We start from the raw sequence: 18,959 nt of genomic DNA, 5'->3' as shown, positions 1-18,959 counted from the left end.
GTTAGAATTGATGGATAGTGATGAATCTTAGTGTGAATATAGCTTATATGAAGCTGCAGATTGAACTTGCTCATACAACAAATTAATTGGCTATAATTTCTGATTGCCCATAACAAAAACCTGGTTTCGTCGCATTGCGGCGCTTCTAGTTATAATGCTTGAAGTCACAAACATTTTATGGAATAGGTATTTGGGCATTGTCCATATGTCTGTTACCATGTCTTCACTCAAATAATTGCAAAGGATTTCAATATAAAATGTTCACCAAATAAACATACCTTCATTATTTATATCTATTCTTCGAAACTATCAGCAGCGTAAGCAAACTATGAGCCTTTAATCAAACAGTAAAAAATAAGTCACAAACAGGTGTTAAGGCATGGAAACAACGAGATCAATGCTCTGCCAAAGTATGTCAATTGCTTTATAAGTTTTGTGTCTGAAACAAGCCATTTTAAGTTTCAGGTCGTCAAATGGTTAAAGCCAGTTTTTGTTTCTAGGTGATGCCCTTGATCATGATTTTTACGATTTGCTACTGGCATCTAACTTTGACAGAAGTGTTGGACATATACTGCTCACTTTATTTAATCAAAATTGCCAAGCAATCACAGGAATGACATGCCACCTGGACACAGATAAGGTGTACTATTTCTATTTGAAAATAATCGAATGTACTATGGATTTAGTTCAATAGGGGTCATCTACTGGTCAGGTCCAACCTCCAATATCAAGTTCGAGGGTCATGGGTGCGAGCATTGACAAGTTATCACTAAGACACATTGACGCATTGAAGGTCATTGTTACCTTTGACCCGATGACCCTTGGTCAGGTCCAACCTCCAATATCAAGTTCGAGGGTCATGGGTGCGAGCATTGACAAGTTATCACTAAGACACATTGACGCATTGAAGGTCATTGTTACCTTTGACCCGATGACCCTTGGTCAAGTCCAACCTCCAATATCAAGTTTGAGGATCATGGGTGCGAGCATTGACAAGTTATCACTAAGACACATTGACGCATTGAAGGTCATTGTGACCTTTGACCCGATGCCCTTAAATTAATAGGTGTCATCTACTGGTCAGGCCAAGATTCCATGTAAAATTTGATGACCATAGTTCCAGGTGTTATCAGAGATTTGTCAACCTTTTGGCGTCAGAGGTTGTGACCTGTGACCCCTTAAATCAATAGGGGTCATCTACTGGTCAGGCACAACCTTCATGTTAAGTTTGGTGACCATAGGTCCAGGCAGGAATCGTCAAGTTTGCGTTCAAGGTCACTTAGACCATGGCCTAATAGCCACTCAAATCAATAGGGGTCATCTACTGGTCAGGCCGAATCATCCAGTCAAGTTTGAAGGCCATGGGTGCAGGCATGGTCATCATTTGGGCAACCAATTAGCATTCAAGGTCACTGTGACCTTTGACTCTTAAAATCAACAGGGTCATCTACTGGTCAGGCCTAGCCTCCATGTCAAACTATCACTCGGACAAGCTTTGACATTTTCCCATTCAAGGTCAGTGACCTCAAGCTTTAACCTGATGATCCCTAAAATCAATAGGGGTCATCTACTTGTCAGGTTTAATATTCATGTCAAGTTTGATGACCATAAGATGGTTCAGTAATCACTCGGACAAGCTTTGGTCTACCCTGCAAAGCAATATACCCTCTCTTCTTCGAAGGGAGGCATAACAATCTGTTGACCTATTCAATTTATTGTCTGGACACCATTAACACCAACAAGTTCACCACACTGAGCAAGTAAAATATAAATAAACACTGTGCATAGCATCAGTTCCATAGATGGCATCTTACCAACCTTTATTGACTGAATTTGACAGTGACAAATTGGAACCCATAATTATACTTGACCTAGACTTCATAAGACAACATTCAAAACAAGAGCTGTCACAGAGACAGCGCGCTCGACTATTCCGCCGCTTTTCAGTGTAAGGATTGAAAAGTTTTGGCGAAACATGCATGGATCACTGATAGATTAGATTTCAATGCAATACATGATGTGCGAAGATATTAACATAAATGTGGTTACATGCAAAATTTTAACCAGAATTTTTAAGTGTAATAATAAAGGGCCATTATTTGCAAAACAAGGTTATCTAACTTGATTATTCAATTATGTTGGGTGGTTGAATACCATTGTATAAAGTCTCAATGCAATACATCAAATAGTTGCTGAGATATTATCCTATATATTGCCCTTGTTGTTTGTTTAATCCTCAAATAAATATATCACACTTCCTTTTCAACAGGCAATAAATCGTTTAGGATGGGTAGTAACTAATTAAATTGTCACAGTGGTGTATACGGTTAAGTAATCTAGCCAGGCATTGTAAAGATAAAAATCAATAATCTTCGTCTGTGAAACTTGGTAACTAAGAAAGTTATGATTGATGTCCTTTGGGTGTCCGAAAATTAGGTACGCAAAATAAATTATTTTGGGAAATAATTATGGGTCTCCAAATATTTAGAGTGTCCGAACTCTTAGGTGAATTACGGTAACTTTAATAGAAAAATATTTTTGTTGAAATTATAAACGTCTTACGATATACCATATCCCGATCTTCAACTGCCGTTTTAACCCGTATATACTCGATCAACATGACGCGAGTAACATCCCTTTCTACATAAATCTAAACAAACTCTCGGCTTGAAATTGACCTCAGAAAAAAAGTTCAAAAAATTGTTACTGGGTATTATACGCAGGCATTTTTTTTGCATCAAAATCTGTGGGAAAAAGTGTGTCTAATACCCAGTCATTTACGGTAATAAAGGGGCAAAAATTATATAATATAAAAGATAGAGTTATCTTTCTGATTAAATAAGAAGGTTAAATGGTTGGGAGCCTGTGTGTAAAGTTTCAATGCAATACATGATGTATTTGCTGAAGTATTGACTTAAAAGTGGTTACATGCAAAACCTTAATCAGAATTTCTATGTTGAATAAAAAAGGGGCCATTATTTGAATTTAATGCAAACTAGAGTTATCTTACTTGGTTATTTAAGTAGATTGGATGATTGAGTATCATTTAAAAAAGTCTCAATGCAATTCATCCAGTAGTTGCTGAGATATTAACCTATGTGTGCTTGCACGCAAAACCTTAACCAGAATTTCTGAGTCAAATAATAAAGGGCAATTATTTGCATTAAATGCAAACTAGAGTTATCTAACTTGGTAAATTAAGTAGGTTGGATGGTTGAGTACCATTGTATCAAGTCTCAATGCAATACCTCAAGCAGTTGCTGAGATATTAACCTATGTGTGCTTGCACGCAAAACCTTAACCAGAATTTCTAAGTCAAATAATAAAGGCCTATTATTTGCATTAAATGCAAACTAGAGTTATCTTACTTGGTTAAGTAGGTTGGATGGTTGAGTACCATTGTATCAAGTCTCAATGCAATACCTTAAGTAGTTGCTGAGATATAAACCTTTGTGTGCTTGCACGCAAAACCTTAACCAGAATTTCAAAGTCAAATAAACGCCTATTACTTGCATTAAATGCAAACTCGAGTTATCTAACTTGGTTAATTGAGTAGGTTTGATGGTTGAGTACCATTGTATCAAGTCTCAATGCAATACCTCTAGTAGTTGGTGAGATATTAACCTGTGTTCTTGCACGCAAAACCTTAACCAGAATTTCTAAGTCAAATAATAAAGGCCTATTATTGGCATTAAATGCAAAGTAGAGTTTTCAAACTTGGTTAATTAAGTAGGTTGGATGGCTGAGTACCATTGTATAAAGTCTCAATGCAATTCATCCAGTAGTTGCTGAGATATTAACCTATGTGTGCTTACATGCAAAACCTTAACCAGAATTTCTGAGTCGAATAATAAAAGGGCAATTATTTGCATTAAATGCAAACTAGAGTTATCTAACTTGGTAAATTAAGTAGGTTGGATGGTTGAGTACCATTGTATCAAGTCTTAATGCAATACCTCAAGCAGTTGCTGAGATATTAACCTATGTGTGCTTGCATGCAAAACCTAAACCAGAATTTCTAAGTCAAATAATAAAGGCCTATTATTTGCATTAAATGCAAACTAGAGTTATCAAACTTGGTTAATTAAGTAGGTTGGATGGTTGAGTACCATTGTATAAAGTCTCAATGCAATACCTTAAGTAGTTGCTGAGATATTAACCTATGTGTTCTTGCACGCAAAACCATAACCAAGGGGTGACGCCGACGATTGGGTGAGTAGTATAGCTCTCCTTATTCTTCAAATAGTCGAGCTAAAAATGTTGACATAGATCACGGAGTGACTTGGCGATCACACCAACCAATTAATTAATAACAAGTAACGTAAAGAACAGAGGTAGTTTTTTTTTCTTTATTTTTCTTTGCTGTACATATAAATCGCTCATCTAGGAGTCATTGTCAACATTCAATGTATGGGATCCTGAAACGATATGACAAAAAATACATTTAAAATAAAATCCACTCCAGCAAAGCAATACAATTATTGCATAGCACATCCATTTTGTCCCCATTTTTAAGGGAATGGTGGCAGTGCCCTTAGATGCGGGAAAAAAAGTATTTTTATGGCTAAAAGGGGAAAAATACTATTAGTATGATTTATATAATGTTCAACTTGCTTCCAAACGTTTTATGCAACAAACCTATCAACATATTCATATCTGAAGATTATGAAAAATATCTTGATAATACTTGTTAAAAAAACAACAACAAAACAAATCAGATGAGAAAACCACATCACCAACACATTCATCTTATAAAGAACACATGAAAATATGGGTTAAACTGATAACCATATATTGTTTGATAAAGAAACATTGTAGTTTCTTTTTTTATCAGACACAAAAAAAATCATTGCAAATTCACAACCAACAAATCATAATGAAAATAGAATGATGCTTCATTCAATGCATTACTAGAATAAATAGACAATTAAAGAAGACTTTAGTATAGGAACACTTTTATAATAAATTATAAATATTGAAACCATATCCACCAACCTTTAAAGGAAGTGCAGGGCACGTATGTGACAAGTGTGTACAGCCTGTGGACAGAGTCCTCATCCTCGTTACGCTTTCTCGCCAGACGAACACGAACTCTGTATGGAACGCTCCTACAATAAAATGATCAAGGTTATAACTGTTTTAAGTTAATGTGGTACGAGGCCAATAAAAAGAACTTGAAAATTTAATTTTCTATCACATATGCCAGTTTTTAATTCTTACCAAATACAGTATTAAAACAGGTGTCAATATTAGACTTGTATGGACATGGCCGAATTCTAACACAAGTGCTTGGCATAAAAACAAACAAACAAGCCATGCTATATAAAAAATAAAATCCTTTATCTGAGAAAGCCCAGAAGCAATTGACCAGTACAGGGCAACTGAGTAAATAGAATGAAAACCAGTAAGATACATTGTTACTTTGTTGTGAATTGACTGATCTAATTTGCATGAGCTCACTATCCTTTACAGGTTTTTTGTTGTTATCCGTAATACATATACTGATGATGTACTCAAGTACAATGGCCAAATAAGCATAAGCCCTGCAATGGTCAAGTTACTTCCCGAGTTGCTCAAAATCTTGATTTGTATAGCACAACTTGTTAAATAAAAGTGTTAAGAATCACTTTTTGCAAACATTTTTGTGCATTAAATGATCTTGTCTTTTTCTACGCCCCAAAATTTCAAATTAAGTCTGTCCATCAACTTTACACATGAAAGAAAGTGGCCTGCCACCGTCAGCATTGAGTGTGACCTTTTTATATTGCAGGCTTATACACTTGCAATCATCAAAATTAGACTTTTAGATGAACAAGCCCGAATTCTCATATTATGCTTGTCATCAAAAAATTTAACAGGCCCTGCTAAGTGCTATATAAAATTTGGAATTCGAGCAAGCCTTAAGACATTTTACCAGTATGGGGCTTGTGTTAATTTTGACCACTTGCAAATAATTTATAAATTAACATTTAGCATTGGTTACTAATCAACTGGCCAATTAAATCAAAGCCTTAAACTGCTGACAACAAATAGATCGCAGATTTTTTATATATTTTATATAATTCAAAAATTTATGTTTTATGCATTTTTCTTTAACCGTTAGAAAACCATTAAACTAAAGTATGAAAATCTACGATCTGATCTTTTGTCAGCAATATTTTATTGTTGGTTTGCAGATAATTTACACAAAGATTGACCTTTCCAAGACAAATAATAAACTAGAAATGTGTCCATAGGACACGGATGCCCCCACTTCGATTTTTTGTCACAGAAAATAAGCCATAATGATTATTCAGGATAATCTGAGGGCCCTAACTCCTAAATGATTAAAGCGATTTCCATGGCTATCGAACTTGATCAAGATATTATGGTCACAAACATGTGTTAAAAGTTTGGTGAGGATTGGACAAACAGTTTTCAAGAATTAGATCGGAAACAATCTTCGGGACGTATTTTTCAAGTCTTTTTTTGCAAATAAAGGGCCGTAACTCCTAAATGACAAAAGCGGTTTCCATGGCTATCGAACTTGATCAAGATATTATGGTCACAATCATGTATGTAAAGTTTGGTGAGGATTGGACACATACTTTTCAAGAATTAGATTGGAAACATATATTTTTGAAGTATTTTTGGCAAAAAAGGGCCGTAACTCCTAAATGACTAAAGCGATTTCCATGACTATCAAACTTGATCAAGATATTATGGTCACAAACATGTGTTTAAAGTTTGGTGAGGATTGGACAAACGGTTTTCAAGAAATAGATCGGAAACAATCTTCGGGAATTTTTGGCAAAAAAGGGCCGTAACTCCTAAATGACTAAAGCGATTTCCATGACTATCGAACTTGATCAAGATATTATGGTCACAAACATGTGTTTAAAGTTTGGTGAGGATTGGACAAACGGTTTTCAAGAATTAGATCGGAAACAATCTTCGGGACGTACGTACGTACGTACGTACGGACAAGGGCAACCCTATATGCCGCCACTTTGTGGGGGCATAAAAAAGTTGTAAAAACGTATATATCTGTAAACGCTATATCTGTGAGAGTGAAGCTTTAAAATCACATTTTTAAAGAGTGCTTTTATTAGCTGTGATGGGTATGCACTGTGGATTCTTTTTGCAAAGAGAAGCATAAGATTTAGGCTTGTTAATCCAAAAGTCTAATTTTGATGACTGTAAATATTGTATTCTGGTTTGTTAAAAAATCTTAATTTTGATCATACTTAGTTTTGTGAAAACTGATTAACAGATATGAAGAGAAACTCACAAAATGGGAAACCATTGCATCTTTAGAAACGTTCTAATTACAAACTCATTTTATCAAATGATTATAGTCTTATACTTGAAGAAAAAATGTTTGTTCAATAGTTGTTACAACAAAATCATCCCTACAGTAGATATCATCATAGAAATCAATGTTTCATACCGGATGCCTTTGGACCAGATGTGTTTGTTAAGCCGAGCCTCAATACGGACATCATTGGTACCCATCATCTTCTCAGCAAATCTACGGATCTCATTGATAGCACGAGGGGCCCTCTTCTTGAAACCACTGTCAAATTTAATATAAAAATATTATAGATGCAATATGCAAGACAGAATACATAATCATTTCATCACAAATGATTATACTGACATTCTTTTAATTCATAAACTGTGTATATTGAATACATAATTTCTGTACAATTTTAACTTCTGTGTTTGTTAGCTGTAATATGAAATATCTTATAAAAAACAGCCCAAAACTCGGGTGTCATTTATTTATTTCCTCTGCAACATTTATGCAAATGGATAGGATTTGTTATCAGTTATGAATTGACTTACACAATAGTAATGAATGAATTCACTATGATTCAGCAGTTACGTAAAGGGAAAAGTAACGCATTAACCATAATACAATAAAACCAGAGACTAATTTTTGAACTAAAATTTTATGTCAATAAAACGTGTTGCAACCATTATCGAAGTCATTGTTCATCATTCCATCCACATGTAAATCAATAACACGATACAAAAATGGTTAGCTTATACCATTATTACACATTTATTGCCAATGACATGTTCCCAAAATTCTAGCCACAGTGAAAAGAACAAGTTACTTACATTCCGAAGACCCTCTTGTGCAAGTTGATGGTGCACTCCTTCGTTATAACTTCATTGATGGTGGACTTGGGCTTCTGCTTACCGTCCTTGCCTCCCTTACGAGGAGCCATAGTGCTGAAAAAGACAGTTTAATATTAATCTATTTGTCACAATGTTGAGTTATCAAACGGTCCAACTCCGTACTTTGAAGGAGGAATAACTCCATTATAATTTGTGTCATTTCAATCAAATAATCAGGAATGAAAGAATACATATTGCAGATCAAATTAGGGCTATTGGTTCTCAATATTGTTCACCATACAAAGCGATTATGAACGATAAAATTGCGTTTGTTTATATCCCAACCTGCTAGCAAATATGGAGGAAAAAAGAGGAAGTCGATGGTTGTTGTTGTAGGTAAACTGTTTAAAAGCCGGATCCCAAATTATTTACCGAAGGATAACCGGTACCATTTGTGTCATTGTCTACACATTGATCTCCCCTTACACGTAATTTTTATGGATACTTCATTTATCATTAAACAGAGTGTTTTGGTATATAACTGATTCGTGTTATTGCATTATCAAATTCTGGATCAAAGGGTCCCATATTATTCTTGCACCACATGTAATTACATAGCAAACTTTAATACAGTACATATGTCCGTCGCTAAAAAGCTCTATCATAATCTATCTAACATATAAAATTACAACATTCTAAACCTGCACCTTAACAATTTGAATTGAATTGCATTGCGGATTCACTTACAACCCTAGTGTTGAATCTGGAGCTATTTGGGTAAGATATTACATGACATCGCCGAATAGCCATTCCATTTTCCATTTCGTACATTTTACATCAATATAAGATATATCACATATTGTATTTGCATGATATTTAGAGTCCTAATAAGTTATATCACAGAAAAATTAACATTTCATCAGAGGTTTGATCATGATAAACCTAACGCAATGTGGTATGCATAGAATCACCACTCTGGTGAACGAGAATGCAAAATAGCCGTCGGTGGAGGTACGAAAGTAACAGTCACGTTGATACATGTATCTATCTTCTCAACTTAAATCCATTTGAGGCCAGCTTCTTTTCCAAGCTTGCAGATAATTTTCCGATCGGCCGTAACGATAATAGTAATCACGGAAGACTTAAAATGCTGACAATGAACTTACCCAAATAAGTTAAATCAATTAATCCGAAACTTTCGAGGACTTAACATCACATGTGTTGGGTAAGCAATAACATCACATTTGTTGGGTAAGCAATACCATTAGATGTGTTGGGTAAGCAATAACATCACATTTGTTGGGTAAGCAATAACATCACATGTGTTGGGTAAGCAATAACATCACATGTGTTGGGTAAGCAATAACATCACATTTGTTGGGTAAGCAATAACATCAGATGTGTTGTGTAAGCAATAACATCAGATGTGTTGGGTAAGCAATAACATCACATGTGTTGGGTAAGCAATAACATCACATGTGTTGGGTAAGCAAGAACATCACATGTGTTGGGTAAGCAATAACATCACATGTGTTGGGTAAGCAATAACATCACATGTGTTGGGTAAGCAATAACATCACATGTGTTGGGTAAGCAATGAGAAATGATAGAGACTGAAAAATAAAGGACTTATTTTGCACTTTGAGAAGTTAAATTTAAATTATCTTGAATAATAGCGGCTTGGTTACATGTACAACGTTGTTGTTTGTTTTGACTGACAACCACTCACCCACCGGCGAACTTAAAACACGACAAATGTTGCATATTTTAATGATTTACGTTTTTGCATTGATCATCTAGACAGTTCATTATCTGAATCGAAAACTTATGCTTAACAGAATGATAACATTAACTATGAGTATGAATAATAAAATGTATTAAAATAAATGAACCTTTCTTTTGGAGGCCTCCGACGATAAGATGCATAGTTCTAGTTTTGTTCTTTATTAACTATTGTATGAGGTGCATGCTATGGCTTTGTAAAGCCGCATAGCGGCATCGACGCATAAACGTGTTTTTTTCGTTTGTGAGGTGATTTTCAACGTTTATGCGGCGACGCCCAACGCATAAAGCAGAAATTGCTTAACTGGGGTCTAACTGTGCCAGGATGAACCTAACCATTTATTATAAAGCTAAAACATATTTCAACAAAAACGATGGTGATGACGTTAATGCTGCTGCTGCTGCTGCTGATGATGATGATGGTGGTGGTGGTGATGATGATGATGATGATGATGATGATGATGATGATGATGATGATGATGATGATGATGATGATGATGATGATGATGATGGAAGTTGAAAATAAACCCTTAGAGTGTTCAAATGACTAGTACATTAAAACACAATCAATGAAAGAAAGAAGTCTATGAATACCCTACTATTAGTTTGAAATGACGTTGAAAGTATGTAGTTAGCGGCCTAGCGGCCTGGCGGTCTAAAATGATATCCTATTTTCTTATAAAACAAAGAAGTATTAAGCACACACTATCACTCTGAGGCGATTATCAACATCTTTTTTAAAAAAGTCGAACAGTCAGTCAGCTTTTCAAAGCATGTGAACATGCCTCTTCTTATATATATATATTCTATAAACCTTTAAAAAAATGTCGATCGAGCACTTCAGCGGCCTAGCGGCGTGAACTTAGCGGCCTGGCGGCCTAGCAGACTAAAATGGTATGTATACATGCGTTTTCTATCAAAACAATGATAAATCTATGGTTTAACAATTTTGCCAAATACAAAAAAATAAAAATGCTGATATTCGCTGTAATGGATTTTTTAGGCAGCTTGGTCGAGTTTTGGGCGAAATGCAGACATTCCATAAAGGATGGTGATTTGTGATAGAAACCGTAACTTTGTCATTTTTTAGAGAAGGAAAGGCATGTATAAATGGTTTATATTAGAAACCAATTTTAGGCCTTTAGGCCGCTGAACTGCTTGATCGACTATTTTGAAAAAAAAGTTAGTTGCTTAAGAGTGATTATTTGTGCATAAAACAGTAAATATATCATTGTTTTCGTGAACAGGCATGTTTAATGCTTTAAAATAGCTGACTACTTTATCGACATTTTTGAGGAAAAAAAATGTTGATAATATCTTCGATGTGTTAAATTGTGCATAAAAACAGTTACTATGTCATTGTTTTAAGAGAGAATGCATGTATACATGCTTTGAAATAGGATTCAATTTTAGGCCGCTAGGCCGCCAACTTCATACCGCTAGGACGCATGGCCGCTAACTTCACGCACATGTTGAAAGTGCGCATTGTCAAGGCTAAATGCCCGTCAGTCTGACAATAAGGCAAGAATATATGTTACGTCATAGGACGATTCATTTTACTTTGTCGTAACATTTACTCCATCCTTTAGTCGGGTTAAACGTCATTTCAAACGTTTTCGCAGAAAAATCAATTGGTTTATGTAAAAAAATACGTCTTTAAAAGTCTAGTTCAAAGCTTTGTTAAGTGGACATAAAAAACTAAGACCGATCTTGATGAAACTTTATCAACCACTATTGTACTAGCATATGTTTTAATTGCTTTTTATGCGGCGAAAGTGTGCCTTTTTGCCCCATATAAAATCCTTTTTTTATGCGTTGAAAATCACCGCTTAAACGAAAAAACACGTTTACGCGGCAATGCCGCTATGGGGCGTTACATGGCTTGATATGTTTAAATATCTAACCAATCGTATTAAATTTTGTCAAATGGCTGATCTCATCGTGTAGCCCTACTTAGTACCTAAAGTAATTTCTTAACGCCGGTGCAAACTTCAGTCAGAGCTTTTATTTGCACCGACAACGCATATGAATCTGTATATAAAACGAGTGTAATCAAACTAGAACACTTACTTGTCACTCCGAGCCTTGGCAGGCTAAGGACAGTTTCAGTATAAATATCAGATGTTAAAGAAAGATAAGTAAATTGCTCCAGATATTTGCGATGAATACAGTATATCTGGTATGTATAGTTTTACAAATAGATGATGATGATGATGATGATGATGATGATGATGATGATGATGATGGTGGTGGTGGTGGTGGTGGTGGTGGTGGTGATGATGATGATGATGATGATGATGATTGTTTTTTCATTGTCATAAAAGTACACTTTACTATTATGTATAATGCTGCTGCTACTACGTACTATAACTCCATCCATACTTTTACTACTACTACTACTACTACTACTACTACTACTACTACTACTTCTACTACTACTACTACTATTATTACTTCTACTACTAGTGTATTACTTGTTTCATTACATAGGTTGTGTGCCTTTTTGCTAGTTTTGGACTTGTTTTGGGACAAGACACACTTTGCAGCTGTGAGTGTTCTTTTCATTACCTTAACGCTTATACAAAGTTTGCATGTGTGAAGAACACACGTTAAAATCAAATTTCGGTGTTATAACACTCAATATAATGAGCAATATAACTACTAATATAAATGTGTGCAAACCTGTATCAAATAGTGACCTAGAAGTAGTGATACATTTCTGGAAAATATTTATTACTGATAACAAGATTGTAACCGTGTATTTAATAGCAGAAAACGCCAAAATATTAAATGAAAGATTTACTGTGGTCTAATCGTCTCATAAGGTAGAAATACCGTGTATTCTGCACATTTCTTTCAAATTAAACTTGGTATCCTTTATAAAAACAATTGTTTTCGACATTTATTAATCCTTTTTGGAATATTAAAACAATATCATTAATTGTGGTAAATCTAATTTGGGAGTAAGAGTGCATCTTTAAGTTGTTCTTATCATACGGCCAAAATAGCGAGATTGTCTTGATATCAGTTTAATTTGTCATACATTGTCTGAACTTGTCTTTGAAAGACAAGATAAAACAATTAATTCATCAATTATTTTACAACAATTCTAGATGACAAAGGCAATCACTATGTCATCGCATTCGCAAACATAGTCGACATGGACACAACATCAGGGGCTAAAGCGACCCCGTCCTCAATCGTTCTTCGCTTCACTGCCGACTCCTCCACCCGTGTAACGGTCTCCATTAAGGGAACGAATTCATCCGACCAAACAAAATGGGGCAGAAATGGAGAATTCACTTTGCCTGCCTCAACGCTGATCATTGATGATGGAAAACACAGCAACAGAGCAGTTATCATCCACGGAGACCATGATTTTTCCCTCCTTGCCGTTTACCAATTCCCCGACTTTGAGATTCCAACACCAGTACTTCCCACTGCAGCTTTGGAGACAGACTACACCGTGACACTGCAAGCACCGAGTTTCGTTACTTCTGAGCATGCGGTTAAAATCGTGATTGTTGCACTGAATGATTCCAGTTACGTGACTTTGCAAGATGCCGGTATCCATACCAGTTTTTCTTTGAAGCAAAACGACGTTCAAATCATTTCCAGTACCAGCAACGATTTTAGTGGAGTTCGTGTACATAGTAGAGATAAAATTGCTGTATTTGCAGTTGCATCGGCTGGCTTTTTCCAAAGATCTTATCAACTATCTGCCAATCAAAACAACTATGCACGATCTGTGTTCATGCAAGTCGTGCCTTTTGATAACAGTGCTCTGAGATACATTCTTGTTCCTATGCTCCAATTACATTCAATAGTCCGTATTTACGCCAGAGATGACAACACGAGTGTCACACTGGACGGGTTTGGCAGTCCAAAGACAGTTCACGTCTACAAGGAAATATTCTACGAAACGTCTTTTGATAGCAGATACCCATTTGAAATAACCTCAACCAAACCAATTATTGTCACACAAACCCCTATCTTAGACCATGGTGGTGGAAAACTGTTCACCTTAACTGTACCAGCCGTCACCCAATACAGCAACGAGTATGGCATATACGGCGCAACGCACGCTTATGTTTTTATACCTAGTAGCGAATCATCCGGAATCCTAGTGGATGCCAAGCCCCTTACCCACGTGCCGGATCAGTTGACGATCCAAACCGTCAATACAGACTATGTTGTCATGTCTGTGCCATTGTCCCACGGCCACACAAAGCTGTCCCACATTGGCCAAAGGTCGTTTGGGCTGCTGGTGTACAACGACGCGTTGAAAAGGACGTATATATACAGTCCGAGATACAACTTGCACTCCATAGGTTGGTACAATCATCATTATTTTTCTTATGATCAAATATATTCATGTTGTCGTTGATTTCAGCACGTTGGAATTGTATAGTTCTACAGGGCCTATTCACTTGTATATTGGTCTAAGATCGTATTAAGTATCTTGATGCACCGGAGTCCTGAAATGTTTGAATGAAAGTTTTATGTACTATGTAGTCTAAAATTAAGCAGTTTCCATAGGCATAAGGGAAAATGCCTTTAAAACATTCATATAGAAAATTTGCCAAACCGCACTGTATTTTTGCCATATTACCGACATACATCTGATTTAGATACTGTTTGCTTTCAGATTGCTTTCCATCCATTGGAAGTTTGATCGGCTAAGTCGTATTTTCTACATGTGCCCGTTCGATGAATAAAAAAATGTGAGAATAGCCACTTTGTTTAATCATGATTTCCAAATCCCTTCGCGATCAGAATAATATTGGATAACTTAATTATTCTATATGCTATTTTGATTTGTCCCAATGTTTGAACATTAAGCCACATTAAGTGTGGGATCAACACGAAAAATGCATTTATTTGACATTAATGTGACTAAATGAGTACTTCTAACTCATTGTCTTCGTTTTTAAAATACAGCAAAATCTATTCTTAAGGCTCGTATAGCACGACAACTAATCGCCTGCTCCACCACTTATTTATATTGTGCAATGAAAATGTGCTGTCGACACTTCCGTGATGCAGCTATGGCTCGTGTTTACTTTTACAAGCGTGAGTACGGTTTATAATTCATTTGATATTTTTTTCAAGCGGACTTATTTCGAAAATCGGATAATCTGGTACCATGTAAGAGCACTTTAACTGCAGGTTCGTTACGATTTCGTTTCATTATTGTGCCAACTGTAGTGCCAGGAGTTTTTCTCCCGAATCGGACGTGTGCAAATTTTGAGATCAATTTCTTTGCACCACCGATAAGTGGTGGAGATGGCGTTTAGCGGCCATGTATAGCAGTAGTTGCATAACCTCAGGTAAGGGGTTTACAAATCAAACTTCATATAATGACATCCATTGTAACACTACAAACATTTTCTATTTCAAGAATACATTAAACAATGTGTTGAAAAACGTTTATAACTATTCACATATTCATGAATAATAGCAGGGCAAATAACTTACAATAGGAAAGTACAAAAATTATGGTACAAATGTACCACCTTAAAAATGAAATTCGCAAACTATCACAAGCACAGACATTAACCTTTGACCAAAATCCATTATAATTTGCATCTACTTTATTATAAGTTCAAGAACAATGATGAATGCCTTTGTCCAGTTGGAGTTGTTTTTGTTAGTGTTTGTGCTGCTTCTGCTGCTTCTGTTGCTGCTGCTGCTGCTGCTGCTGCTTCTGCTTATGTTGTTGTTATATAATATATATATATATATTTGTATGTATATTTATTAATAAAGGTTAATTTATTCGTTCAAAACAGTTACTCCAGCGACTTCAAAAGCAGACTCTGTCGTAGTATATTATTTCCAAAGAAACGGAAATTAAAAGGCGAGTTAAGGCTCTGGCTCTAGTGAGTAGAAACCAATGTTTTCCACAACAACATGGGGACTCGCTTTTGAATTGTACAGACGACAGTTTTCTGAAACAAAACAACATATCTATAGTATAATATGTAACGGTTTTGAATCCAATACATTGTGATGAAAAAATTTGGAAACAAGAAAAATGCAGCTTCGGCATTTTGAATTGATGTCATCGTTATCTAACTCAATGCCATTCCTTGATGATCCTTCTGTGATATTTTAAAATATTGTTTAAAAGTCTCACAATACTGTAATTTAAAACCTGGATGGAAATAAGAGTGTTATTTTAACTCTTTTTTGTGGTATCCTTTCTAAATAATGTTGATTGGTATGGCTTTATGAATTCATACATATCTTTTAATAACTGTATGTCTTAATTTTAAATTGCCATGTAAATTAAACATTTTATATTTAAATAATTATTTCTATCTATCTAGTAATGTATTGCACCTTCCAAGTCAAAAGAAAATCATTCCTGAGGATGATGATGATGATGTTGATGATGATGATGGTGGTGATGATGATGATGATGATGATGGTGGTGGTGGTGATAATGATGATGGTGATGATGGTAATGATGATGCTCTGCTGGTACTGCTGCTGCTGCTGCTTCTGATGATGATGATGGTGATGATGATGGTGATAATAATGATGATGATGTTAATGATGATGATGATGATGATGATGATGATGATGATGACGTCGATGCCGATGATGCTGATGCTGCTGCTGCTGCTGCTGCTGCTGCTGCTGCTGATGATGATGATGGTGATGAGCTTAAGTGACTTATTTCCTTCAGAGAAGCACTTGAACGTTGCACAGCAATCCCAGATAAGCGTGGGATCTGTAGTGTAACACCATGCGCACTTGTCCCAGTCAAAGGCTCTGCAATAATTGCCCTCGGAGATCTGGTCGGGAGCCGTGTAGTTATGCTCATGTGGCGCCTGTGCATCCCACCGCTGACACGGTACTCCATACTCGGTGACGTTCAAATGACCCATATACCCGTAGTGGTCCTCCGTCGTGTAACAGCGGTCATCGTTTCCGTCTGAAACATCGTTCATTCGAGGATATCACTATGCTATGGTTAAGTGTTGCATCGACGGAAGTAAAGAGAATTTGCCACATGTGTGCCTGTTGCTCAAGTTTATGTTGGAAATGCTATTTGATATGTCAACGAAACACTGTTTATTACAATTTATATTTGATGATGGTCAACTATTACTGTATGTTGTATCTTACGTGCGAACAGTACAACATTTAGGGAAATGAAAACTTGACTCCTTACGCCCGGAGCACGGTTGTGAGGCACCTTTGGACAAGTTAAATTTCACAAATGTGCTTTGAATAACTGGTAAATCATTATCAACTTATGTCTGGTACTGACCGTTTTCCTGAAACAAAATCGACGAACATCCAGACTGTGAACAAGCTGCAGCACAAGCAATCCTTGAGGGTGCGTAGATCTCTGCCATCTCCGTCAACTGTGAAGAATATTAATATACATGCACAGTCGAACCCCGTTGGTCCGAACTCCCAGAGACCGGCCCAAATACATCGAGTATGCTTACATTCAGCATAAGGAAGTCGGTTCTTTAAATCCAGTTCGAGCCAACACGGAATTCGAGCTAAGTGAGTTCGAGCCAACGGGGTTCGACTTTACCATTAGCTAACACTGATCTACATACACGTATAAAGGCATTTATTTGATATATTTGTTTTCAAAAAGGATAAGGTTTGTAGCATTTGTTTCTTTTTAAATATAACTATTTAAATAACCCTGAACATTTAGATTGCGAATGTGATTTAGATAAATCTGAAATCGAAAAAAAACTCACATTTGCGTAATCATAATACAATGGTATTCCATTGCCGTGAAAGATTTCTGTACTGATATGCATGGTTAACGCTGCGGACAGACACAGCCAGACCGCTGTTTTTGCAAGGCATCGCATTTCCTATAGAAAATTGAGAATGATAAAAGATAAATAACACAACTAATATGAAACCATTTTAGTAGTGGTAAACTTATATGTATTTTGAAGATGCACTCTTACTCCGAAGTAAGATTTACCACAATAAATAAGATTGTTTTAATATTCCAAATATTCCAAAAAGGAATAAAATGTCGAAAACAATGATTTTCCAGAAGGATACCGAGTTTTATTTGAAAGAAATGAGCATACCACGGTATTTTCTTCTTATGGGGCTATGGTATAACACCAATTGTTTCATATCTTTGCGCTTTTGCTATTAAATTAATGGTTACAATCTTGTTATCCGTAATTGATATTTTCCATAAATGCATCATTATTAAGTTAGTTGTTAAAGGTCTATCAGTCAAAATTGATGTGTATTTAATATGACGGTGGAAGGTTGGAAGGCAGTTGGTAGATGGGGATTCGAATATTCAACTACCTGCTAGTTGCCAAAAAAAAATAACAAGCCAGATGTATGTTTATGCATTTACACATATCTTCTGAACAAATACTGGTTTTGGTCACTATTGTTCGTACATCCGCCAGTTAGATATTCGACCATTTCCAGTCAGTTCTTCGCGATTATTCAATTACAAACCAGTTGGTAGTAGTGGATTCAGATCTTTTTCTTTGTTATGATTAACAAAAGGTACACATGTAAGGAAATCAAACAGTTCTTGTGTTTTAATCATGTACACATATGTATGTTTGTTTTGATAACCACTAAAAAGATATGTTTTAGTAATCATAGAGTTGAGATGGAAACTGTTTGCGTCTTCAGTTATGCTATTTGGGGTTTCCATTGACAGTCGGCAATGCTAGAATATCAAAAGCATGTATTTTTCTGAATTTTGCGTAAAGAAAAACAGTTAATAAATTTAGGAAAATTTACTGATTACAATATTGTAACGTGTATTTAATAGCCGATATAACGCACGGAATTAAATGACTGGTGAGTCCTTAAAGATTTACGGAGATCAACTATCATCTCATAAGGTAGTAATACCTGTTTTATGATCCTTTCTCTCAAATTTAACACGGTATCCTTAATAAGAACCATTATTTTCGATATTAATTCATCCTTTTCGGTCAATTAAAAAAAAAAACTGTTTTAACTCTGATACTGCGTATAATTTACATTTAATCCAGCTTCATTAACTTTGCGCAAACGTTGGATTTATATACCCGCTTTATTTG

At 35.7% G+C, this 18,959-nt stretch overlaps 2 protein-coding genes across 2 annotated transcripts; one reads left to right on the top strand and one right to left on the bottom strand.

The window, feature by feature from the left end:
• Positions 1–4,335: 4,335 nt before the first annotated feature.
• Positions 4,336–8,476, bottom strand: LOC128228202 (60S ribosomal protein L31-like). The gene is made up of 5 exons (XM_052939365.1): positions 8,452–8,476; positions 8,107–8,220; positions 7,430–7,555; positions 4,996–5,108; positions 4,336–4,418 (listed from the first exon to the last, which is right to left on the bottom strand). The coding sequence occupies exons 2-5, from the start codon at positions 8,214–8,216 to the stop codon at positions 4,384–4,386; spliced, it is 384 nt and encodes a 127-aa protein (XP_052795325.1). The 5' UTR covers positions 8,217–8,220; positions 8,452–8,476; the 3' UTR covers positions 4,336–4,383.
• Positions 8,477–11,979: 3,503 nt separating this feature from the next.
• On the top strand, positions 11,980–14,621 carry LOC128229144 (uncharacterized). Its single transcript, XM_052940859.1, has 4 exons — positions 11,980–12,067; positions 12,379–12,436; positions 13,002–14,219; positions 14,537–14,621. The coding sequence occupies exons 1-4, from the start codon at positions 12,050–12,052 to the stop codon at positions 14,569–14,571; spliced, it is 1,329 nt and encodes a 442-aa protein (XP_052796819.1). The 5' UTR covers positions 11,980–12,049; the 3' UTR covers positions 14,572–14,621.
• The last annotated feature ends 4,338 nt before the right edge of the window (positions 14,622–18,959 follow it).

Source organism: Mya arenaria, chromosome 3 (assembly GCF_026914265.1).
Source record: "Mya arenaria isolate MELC-2E11 chromosome 3, ASM2691426v1".
NCBI classification, from domain to species: Eukaryota; Metazoa; Mollusca; class Bivalvia; order Myida; family Myidae; genus Mya; species Mya arenaria.
The sequence above is the reverse complement of the archived record's forward strand: the minus strand, read 5'-3'. Positions and strand labels throughout refer to the sequence as shown.